This window comes from Oncorhynchus tshawytscha, linkage group LG20 (assembly GCF_018296145.1).
Source record: "Oncorhynchus tshawytscha isolate Ot180627B linkage group LG20, Otsh_v2.0, whole genome shotgun sequence".
NCBI lineage: Eukaryota > Metazoa > Chordata > Actinopteri > Salmoniformes > Salmonidae > Oncorhynchus > Oncorhynchus tshawytscha.
Genome location: NC_056448.1, coordinates 45,880,736 through 45,891,113, shown reverse-complemented (window position 1 = coordinate 45,891,113; position 10,378 = coordinate 45,880,736). Strand labels below are relative to the sequence as shown.

General features: G+C 48.0%; 1 protein-coding gene across 1 annotated transcript in view; it reads left to right on the top strand.

Moving 5' to 3' along the window:
- The window catches only part of fech (ferrochelatase), a 38,337-nt gene extending 34,960 nt beyond the window's left edge, over positions 1 to 3,377 (top strand). Inside the window, exon 11 of the mRNA XM_042302734.1 lies at positions 1,833 to 3,377. Coding sequence (XP_042158668.1) covers positions 1,833 to 1,964 — 132 coding nt within the window. The 3' untranslated portion in view covers positions 1,965 to 3,377. The remainder of the gene's footprint in view (positions 1 to 1,832) is intronic.
- Positions 3,378 to 10,378: the final 7,001 nt, after the last annotated feature.

The following is a 10,378-nucleotide window of genomic DNA, read 5'->3' as shown; positions in this document are numbered from 1 at the left end:
ACCATTCCATGAAGATGGGGTGGCCAGTCCTCTTCTGGATGTGCCAGACCATTCCATAAAGATGGAAGATGTTCAAATGTTCATCATGACCAGCAGACCAAATTCCATAAAGATGGAGGTCTTGACTCACTCACATGGCTAGCCAGACCATTCCATAAAGATGGAGGTTTACGTCTCTCACATGGCTAGCCAGACCATTCCATAAAGATGGAGGTTTACGTCTCTCACATGGCTAGCCAGACCATTCCATGAAGATGGAGGTTTACGTCTCTCACATGGCTATAAAGAAAACACCAGGTGTCACAATTGCATCAATAAAAGGCTACTCATTTACATATTTAACATAATGAAGTTTACATACATTCCTCTCACAATAATAATCATGTTTTCTACATTTTCTATGCGTCTCATAAATCAGCCACATTTTCTTTCTGACCATCAAAAATGACTTTAGCAATGTGTGTTACCTGGATGTGTAGACAGCCCGAACGTTGGATAAAGCACCTTGTCCGTCAGTGTTGATCATTCAATATCCCCAGTGTAAATACCAAGCAAATACTGGGCACATACGGCTTCTCGCTCTGACTCCGAGAGATGGCGAGACTATAAACAGTAGTGCTGGAATCAAAGATGTTCAGAGAGGCGTTTTGAAACAGCAGCCCCTCCATGACCTCTTATCTGTGAGGGGTTTGTTTGGAGAGGGAGGGAGGGAGAGAGGCACCGTGGGTAGTGCTACTCAGACCGAGCAGACCCCAGCTAGCTAGCTGAGCTGGGAAGAAAGCCCTGGGGAACATCTGGTCAACAAAGGGGTTGGCCTATCCCTCTTCTCCGTCCTTCCCTCCGGCCACGCTCAGCCCTCCTAAAAGGCTGTCTCTCTCTCTTTCTGGCTCACTACCCCTTCACTCGACCCTCTCACTACACCCTCACTCGAACCTCTCACCCTCACTCGACCCTCTCACCCTCACTCGGCCCCCTCACTCAACCCCTTCACTCGACCCTCTCACCCTCACTCAACCCCTTCACTCGACCCTCTCACCTCCACTCAGCCACGTCACTCGACCCTCTCACCTCCACTCAGCCACGTCACTCGACCCTCTCACCTCCACTCAACCCCTTCACTCGACCCTCTCACCTCCACTCGGCCACGTCACTCGACCCTCTCACCTCCACTCGGCCACGTCACTCGACCCTCTCACCTCCACTCGGCCACGTCACTCGACCCTCTCACCTCCACTCGGCCACGTCACTCGACCCTCTCACCTCCACTCGGCCACGTCACTCGACCCTCTCACCTCCACTCGGCCACGTCTCACCTCCACTCGACCCTCTCACCTCCACTCGGCCACGTCACTCGACCCTCTCACCTCCACTCGGCCACGTCACTCGACCCTCTCACCTCCACTCGGCCACGTCACTCGACCCTCTCACCTCCACTCGGCCACGTCACTCGACCCTCTCACCTCCACTCGGCCACGTCACTCGACCCTCTCACCTCCACTCGGCCACGTCACTCGACCCTCTCACCTCCACTCGGCCACGTCACTCGACCCTCTCACCTCCACTCGGCCACGTCACTCGACCCTCTCACCTCCACTCGGCCACGTCACTCGACCCTCTCACCTCCACTCGGCCACGTCACTCGACCCTCTCACCTCCACTCGGCCACGTCACTCGGGCTTCTCTGCGTACTATGTATTTATTTTTGGAGGTGTTCATTTTGTTTATGGTGAGGTCGCTTATGGGTAAGCATTTATTTTTATATATATGTGTGTGTATATATATATATATATGACAAATGAACTGAACTTTGACCCTTGACCCTCCTCTCTCAGGCTCTGGCAGACCTGGTCCAAACCCACCTGAGGTCAGACGAGTCCTGCTCCCGTCAGCTCACCCTGCGCTGCCCACTGTGTACCAACCCCACCTGCGGAGAAACCAAGGCCTTCTTCGCTAATCAGAAATGACCCTCCTCTTCCTCCTCAACTGTTTTCTAGTGTTGCAAACTGCAGATAACTACCCCCCTCAAAAAAGTCCTGATTTCCCTGAAATCCTATTTGAAGGATTCCGGACTTCCTACTTATTTCTTCCTGATTCCTGGATACTTCCAATCGGGATTTCTAGAACAGCTGGGAATTCTGAGTCACCTACCTTCTATCCATCTGTTACTACGGGACAGAGCACACGTTTCTAAGTAACTACCAGAAGAAGAAGAAGAAGCAGACAAACTAGGAAAGAAGCTGTCAGTACGCATCGCATTAAAGCTATAAGACAAGTAGAGTTGCACTTATTTTGTCCCGTCCCCCGTCCCCTGTCCCCCCCGCCACTCACATTCCATCCGTTGAATTCCTGGAAAACTATGTCCATTCATCCCTCCATCCTCTTTCCAGGAAGATAAACTGGACTGTATCCTTTCTCACCTGGTGCTTGTCCAGTTGGTTTGTACGTCATGCTCAGGGACTGTGGCGAAGCGTGTCTCCCCCCCACCCCATTCTGGTATGTCATCCACAGTGTCTCTTTGAGAACCTCTCTGAAACCTGGTGGACTGTCCCCTGCTTTGAGACCCTCTCTGAAGCCTGGTGGACTGTCCCCTGCTTTGAGAACCTCTCTGAAACTGGTGGACTGTCCCCTGCTTTGAGACCCTCTCTGAAGCCTGGTGGACTGTCACCTGCTTTGAGACCCTCTCTGAAGCCTGGTGGACTGTCCCCTGCTTTGAGACCCTCTCTGAAGCCTGGTGGACTGTCACCTGCTTTGAGACCCTCTCTGAAGCCTGGTGGACTGTCCCATGCTTTGAGACCCTCTCTGAAGCCTGGTGGACTGTCCCCTGCTTTGAGACCCTCTCTGAAGCCTGGTGGACTGTCCCCTGCTTTGAGACCCTCTCTGAAGCCTGGTGGACTGTCCCCTGCTTTGAGACCCTCTATCTCCTCTCGGCCTCTAGAGAATCCCTGCTTCCATCTTTGTAGAGGCACTGCTCATCCAGAGTCGATGCTCTTAACTTTCCTACCCAGCAGCCTCCTCTGACCTCTCACCTCTCCTGACCTCTCACCTCTCCTCTGACCTCTCACCTCTCCGCTGACCTCTCACCTCTCCTCTGACCTCTCACCTCTCCGCTGACCTCTAATCTCTTATAGGGAACCATAATCCCTGGTTAAACTTCCACAAAGTGCTGATGCACATCTTGCCCCTGTATGAGTCCCTGTCTCTCTCTCCCCGGCTGGCCTCTCACCTCCCCCATCCCTGTCTCTCCCCGGCTGGCCTCTCACCTCCCTGCTTCAGTGTTCCCCATCCCTGTCTCTCTCCCGGCTGGCCTCTCACCTCCCCCATCCCTGTCTCTCTCCCCGGCTGGCCTCTCACCTCCCCCATTCCTGTCTCTCTCCCGGCTGGCCTCTCACCTCCCCCATCCCTGTCTCTCTCCCCCCCGCTGGCCTCTCACCTCCCCCATCCCTGTCTCTCTCTCCCCCGCTGGCCTCTCACCTCCCCATCCCTGTCTCTCTCTCCCCCTGCTGGCTCACCTCCCCCATCCCTGTCACCTCCCCGCTGGCCTCTCACCTCCCCCATCCCTGTCCCTCCCCCGCTGGCCTCTCACCTCCCCCATCCCTGTCTCTCTCTCCCCCGCTGGCCTCTCACCTCCCCCATCCCTGTCTCTCTCTCCCCCGCTGGCCTCTCACCTCCCCCATCCCTGTCTCTCTCTCCCCGCTGGCCTCTCACCTCCCCCATCCCTGTCTCTCTCCCCCCCACTCCCTGTCTCTCTCTCCTCCCCTCACCTCCCCCATCCCTGTCTCTCTCTCCCCCCGCTGGCCTCTCACCTCCCCCATCCCTGTCTCTCTCTCCCCCCCGCTGGCCTCTCACCTCCCCCATCCCTGTCTCTCTCTCCCCGCTGGCCTCTCACCTCCCCCATCCCTGTCTCTCTCTCCCCCGCTGGCCTCTCACCTCCATCAGCTCTGAACCTGTTACCGGTCTAACTATGGGCTCCATGGCCTCATCCATCTAACCTGAGCTGGGTTATAGCTGCTGCTGTTTAGACAGACAGACACATTCTTAGCGACGAGAAGCTCGGTCGGTCGGAGTAACATGACATAACGTGCCTTTTTACACTTGCTCTTTGAACATTGATTCAACTCTGTGTTTTTTTTTTATATATATAATATACTCAAATGTGATAATTTACCCGGGTCGTGTTCATCAGGGCACACCGTAACTAAACGTTTTAAATCATTTCGTAAACCCCCCCCAACAAAAAAAAAAAAAGTAAATGAGCGTTTCTTATTGGACAAGTTGGAGAAGTACCTCTCTGTTTTCAGCCGTTTTCTTCTGTTACGTGCCTGCTGAACACAATCCCCGTTTTCTAATGTATTTAAGAAGTCATCTGTAAATCATGTTGGAGAATCTTGGATGTGTGGATACTATAGTTTAATAGGACATACCATCTCATTGTTGAATAGTCGTTTCTGATTGGGTGTGAAGAGAATTCTAGAGCGTGCATTACTTCCCTATAACGCATGGTATATATCAGCACGGTTGAATTCAATGGCTTTCGTTCACTCTTACATGTTTGGTTTAAGGTGCTTTTGAAATCAAAAGTCAAATTGAGAACAGTATTGGCAGTGTTGAATTCAATTCTTCATCATAGCAAACTAGGACTGATAGTTTGGTTCGCTAAACTAGCAAGTCTGTCTGTTTTGGGTACCACAGCAACTACTGTAGCTATCCGGTCAACTTGCTAGCTTCTTCAGTGGACGTTGAACACAATTTCTACCTTCAAATGTGTTCAATTACAGCCATGGTATCAAAGGGATAATCAACTCGGGGGGTCTATATGCGTTCTCTGGAAAATAACCTCCCACGGAATTGCATTAATTAAGTCCACTCTGCTAGCACGTCGTGGGAACGCACTTTTTCACGTCGTTAATTATTTTCCATAGAACACACAGCCCTCATTGATTATCTCTTACATATATGATGTGTGTGTGTGTGTAGTGAAGAGATGCGGCTTCATGTTACATCGTTGTCATTTTTTTTTTTAATAGGTATATTTATTTCTGTCTGTCATAAAACACCACCTGCTCTGCTGTTCAAAATGGGTTATATAATTTTTACTGGAATACAACATTAACAACAAGTCTTCCACGACATCTAATAAAAATGGACAACATTAAAAACATTTTGCATCATTTCATCAGATCTTCAACAACCCAGTCCTATATCTCGGGGGGTTGGGGCTATTGGAGAGGGAGGGGCTATTGGAGAGGGAGGGGCTATTGGAGAGGGAGGGGCTATTGGAGAGGGAGGGGCTATTGGAGAGGGAGGGGCTGTTGGAGAGGGAGGGGCTATTGGAGAGGGAGGGGCTATTGGAGAGGGAGGGGCTATTGGAGAGGGAGGGGCTATTGGAGAGGGAGGGGCTGTCAGAGGAGAGGGAGGGGCTGTCAGAGGAGAGGGAGGGGCTGTCAGAGGAGAGGGAGGGGCTATTGGAGAGGGAGGGGCTGTCAGAGGAGAGGGAGGGGCTGTCAGAGGAGAGGGAGGGGCTGTCAGAGGAGAGGGAGGGGGGTTGGCACAGCAGCAGCAGGAACCTCCTGGTAATTGAAAAGCTGGAGCTTTTCCCCATTGATTTCTTGAAGGAAGGGGATGAAGAGAGGAGGGTGTACAGTTTGGCTGGCAGGGGGACAGGTGGATGAGGAGGAAGTGTGTTCAGTAGCAGGGTACTGAGAGGTGAGGAGGAATTAAATGAGAGAATGAGTGTGTCCAGGCCAGAGTGAATTGACTGAAGGTGAGATTGTAGAAAACGGGTTGGTGGGCCCGGCCGAGTAGGAGAGGGAGATTTAAGGTGTTAAAACAGGGAGAAGATGTGCCAGACCATGGTTCTCCGTTTCACCCATAATATGTGATGTTTGATTCTTCGTGACAGATTGAATGTATGTAATAACATCAGACACCTTTTATGCAACAAGGGTCTAGCTCTGGTCCAGGGCTTTCTGATCTTTTATGCAGCAAGGGTCTAGCTCTGGTCCAGGGCTTTCTGATCTTTTATGCAACAAGGGTCTAGCTCTGGTCCAGGGCTTTCTGATCTTTTATGCAACAAGGGTCTAGCTCTGGTCCAGGGCTTTCTGATCTTTTATGCAACAAGGGTCTAGCTCTGGTCCAGGGCTTTCTGATCTTTTATGCAACAAGGGTCTAGCTCTGGTCCAGGGCTTTCTGATGCTGAGATGCACATTTCAACCCCCCTTTTTAGTTGTGTCTTTCTGATGCTGAGATGCACATTTCAACCCCCCTTTTTAGTTGTGTCTTTCTGATGCTGAGATGCACATTTCAACCCCCTTTTTTTGTTTTGTCTTTCTGATGCTGAGATGCACATTTCAACCCCCTTTTTTGCTGTTGGTCTTTCTGATGCTGAGATGCACATTTCAACCCCCTTTTTTGTTGGGTCTTTCTGATGCTGAGATGCACATTTCAACCCCCTTTTTTGTTGGGTCTTTCTGATGCTGAGATGCACATTTCAACCCCCTTTTTTGTTGGGTCTTTCTGATGCTGAGATGCACATTTCAACCCCCCTTTTTTGTTGTCTTTCTGATGCTGAGATGCACATTTCAACCCCCCTTTTTTTGTTTTGTCTTTCTGATGCTGAGATGCACATTTCAACCCACCTTTTTAGTTTTGTCTTTCTGATGCTGAGATGCACATTTCAACCCCCTTTTTAGTTGTGTCTTTCTGATGCTGAGATGCACATTTCAACCCCCTTTTTGTTGGGTCTTTCTGATGCTGAGATGCACATTTCAACCCCCTTTTTTGTTGGGTCTTTCTGATGCTGAGATGCACATTTCAACCCCCTTTTTTTGTTGGGTCTTTCTGATGCTGAGATGCACATTTCAACCCCCTTTTTTGTTGGGTCTTTCTGATGCTGAGATGCACATTTCAACCCCCTTTTTGTTGGGTCTTTCTGATGCTGAGATGCACATTTCAACCCCCTTTTTTGTTGGGTCTTTCTGATGCTGAGATGCACATTTCAACCCCCTTTTTGTTGGGTCTTTCTGATGCTGAGATGCACATTTCAACCCCCTTTTTTGTTGGGTCTTTCTGATGCTGAGATGCACATTTCAACCCCCTTTTTGTTGGGTCTTTCTGATGCTGAGATGCACATTTCAACCCCCTTTTTTGTTGGGTCTTTCTGATGCTGAGATGCACATTTCAACCCCCTTTTTGTTGGGTCTTTCTGATGCTGAGATGCACATTTCAACCCCCTTTTTGTTGGGTCTTTCTGATGCTGAGATGCACATTTCAACCCCCTTTTTTGTTGGGTCTTTCTGATGCTGAGATGCACATTTCAACCCCCTTTTTAGTTGTGTCTTTCTGATGCTGAGATGCACATTTCAACCCCCTTTTTTTGTTGGGTCTTTCTGATGCTGAGATGCACATTTCAACCCCCTTTTTTGTTGGGTCTTTCTGATGCTGAGATGCACATTTCAACCCCCCTTTTTAGTTGGGTCTTTCTGATGCTGAGATGCACATTTCAACCCCCCTTTTTTGTTGGGTCTTTCTGATGCTGAGATGCACATTTCAACCCCCCTTTTTTGTTGGGTCTTTCTGATGCTGAGATGCACATTTGAGACACAAGCGTCCAAGTGGTGTATTTCTTTTTTCACCTTTATTTAACCAGGTAGGCTAGTTGAGAACAAGTTCTCATTTACAATTGCGACCTGGCCAAGATAAAGCAAAGCAGTTCGACAGATACAACGACACAGAGTTACACATGGAGTAAAACAAACATACAGTCAATAATACAGTATAAACAAGTCCAATGTATATTGTACCAGTATTCAGTAGGACTTCCATAGTCTTCAACAGTTGCTAGTATCGCTGTTGACCTGTCCAGATTTAGGAGCTGGTGTATCCTTGGAAAACCGTAAGGGATTGGTCCATATAAAGACTTCATAGTTTTTGGGAGGCAGTTCATTGTCAACAGAGAACTGCTTCTCTAATTGTTCCAACGTTCTCTTGGGAGGTTTTTTTTTTCCGACGGTGAAATAGCGGGAGGAGGGACGTTGCCAGATCGGAGACCTGTTGGATCCTTCTCTGTGTACAGACTGCGCCAACGTGGAGGAAGCAGGCAGGGCTAACATTTTGTTCAGTTACTGTGATGGATGTATCGGTCCGTATGTAGACATTAATTGAATATGTTATTTGAAAAATAAATGTTGGATGCATTTGTCAAATGTTTCTAGTTTTTGTCGCGTGCGTATAGTGTATAGTGTAATGCCTTTCTTGATTGCTCTTTCCAATGCAGTAATTAATAACAAGGTCAAGTAGAACAACACAATTCATTGAATTCAAAAGAACACGAGAAAGTAGGTAATCAATATACGGGGTCAGTTCCAGTACCATATTAACAATGTGCAGGGATACTGGAGTGATGGAAGAACGGACTTGTTTAAATGAGAAAGAGTAGACTACAGTGATCGACCAACAGGTAGGCTGTTCCATATGAACGGAGTTGTTTAAATGAGAAAGAGTAGACTACAGTGATCGACCAACAGGTAGGCTGTTCCATATGAACGGACTTGTTGTGGACAAGTACAGCAACAAACAAAAAAATAGCCTCAATTATCTTGCTACTTTAGCTATCTAGGTTCTAGCAATACCAGATGGTATTACAGATAACCTAGGACAGCAACAGGTTGGTCTTAACTAGTTCTGAGTCGGTTTGTATAGGGGTAAGGTGACTAGACATCAGGAAATATGATAAACAGAGTAGCAGTATGATGATTGTATGTAAGTGGGTGTGGAGTCAGTATGACTGTGGGTGTTTGCATGTTGTGAGTGTGCGTAGAGAAAAATAAAATAGCATGGTTCAATGCAGATCAATCAGTCAAATGTATTTATAAATCCCTTTTTACGTAGCCTTCTGTTGGTAGAGCTGAATCAGCTTAGTTACAACTGGGTTTGGAGTTAAAACCAACAGGACTGTATCTCTCTCTCTCTCTGGCTTTGCAACACCATGACAGTGGGTTTGATTCCCAGGACTACCCCTACATAAAATCTATGCTCATAAAAGTGTCTGCTAAATAGAATATATTATTATATTACATCAATAGATGATACCAAGTGCTTATACAGAAACCCAGCCTAAAACCCCAAACTGCAAGCAATGCAGATGTAGAAGCACGTTGGCTAGGAAAATACTCCCTAGAAAGGCAGGAACTTAGGAAGAAACCTAGAGAGGAACCAGGCTCTGGGGGGAGGCCAGTCCTTTTCTGGCTGTGCCCGGTGGAGATTATAAACCTAGAGAGGAACCAGGCTCTGGGTGGTGGCCAGTCCTTTTCTGGCAGTGCCAGGTGGAGATTATAAGAATTACATGGCCATTTAAGGCCAGATCTTTCTTCAAGATGTTAAAATGTTCATAGATGACCAACAGGGTCATATAATAATCAGTGGTTGTAGAGGGTGCAACAGGTCAGTACCTCAGGAGTAAATGTCAGTTGGCTTTTCATAGCCGAGCATTCAGAGGTCTAGAAAGCAGGTGCGGTACAGAGAGGGGGGAGAGAGAGATAGGGAGAAGGTTTGATTCGCAGGACTACCCATATATAAAATCTATGCACACGACTGTAAGTCGCTTTTAACGCCAACCCTGTTCCTGGAGAGAAACCCTCCTGTAGGTTTTAACTCCAACCCTGTTCCTGGAGATCCAACCCTGTTCCTGGAGAGAAACCCTCCTGTAGATTTTAACTCCAACCCTGTTCCTGGAGAGATACCCTCCTGTAGGTTTTAACTCCAACCCTGTTCCTGGAGAGAAACCCTCCTGTAGGTTTTAACTCCAACCCTGTTCCTGGAGATCCAACCCTGTTCCTAGAGATCCACCCTCCTGTAGGTTTTAACTCCAACCCTGTTCATGGAGAGAAACCCTCCTGTAGGTTTTAACTCCAACCCTGTTCCTGGAGAGATACCCTCCTGTAGGTTTTAACTCCAACCCTGTTCCTAGAGATCCACCCTCCTGTAGGTTTTAACTCCAACCCTGTTCCTGGAGAGATACCCTCCTGTAGGTTTTAACTCCAACCCCAGTTGTAACTAACCTGATTCAGTTTATCAACCAACTAATTATTAGCATCAGGTGTTCTAGACAAGGGTTGGAGTTAAAACCTACAGGAGGGTATCTCTCCAGGAACATGGTTGGAGTTAAAACCTACAGGAGGGTAACTCTCTGTATCTGTGGGTTAATGTGTATCTGTGGGTTAATGTGTATCTGTAGGTTAATGTATATCTGTAGGTTAATGTGTATCTGTAGGTTAATGTATATCTGTAGGTTAATGTATATCTGTGGGTTAATGTGTATCTGTAGGTTAATGTGTATCTGTAGGTTAATGTGTATCTGTAGGTTAATGTGTATCTGTAGGTT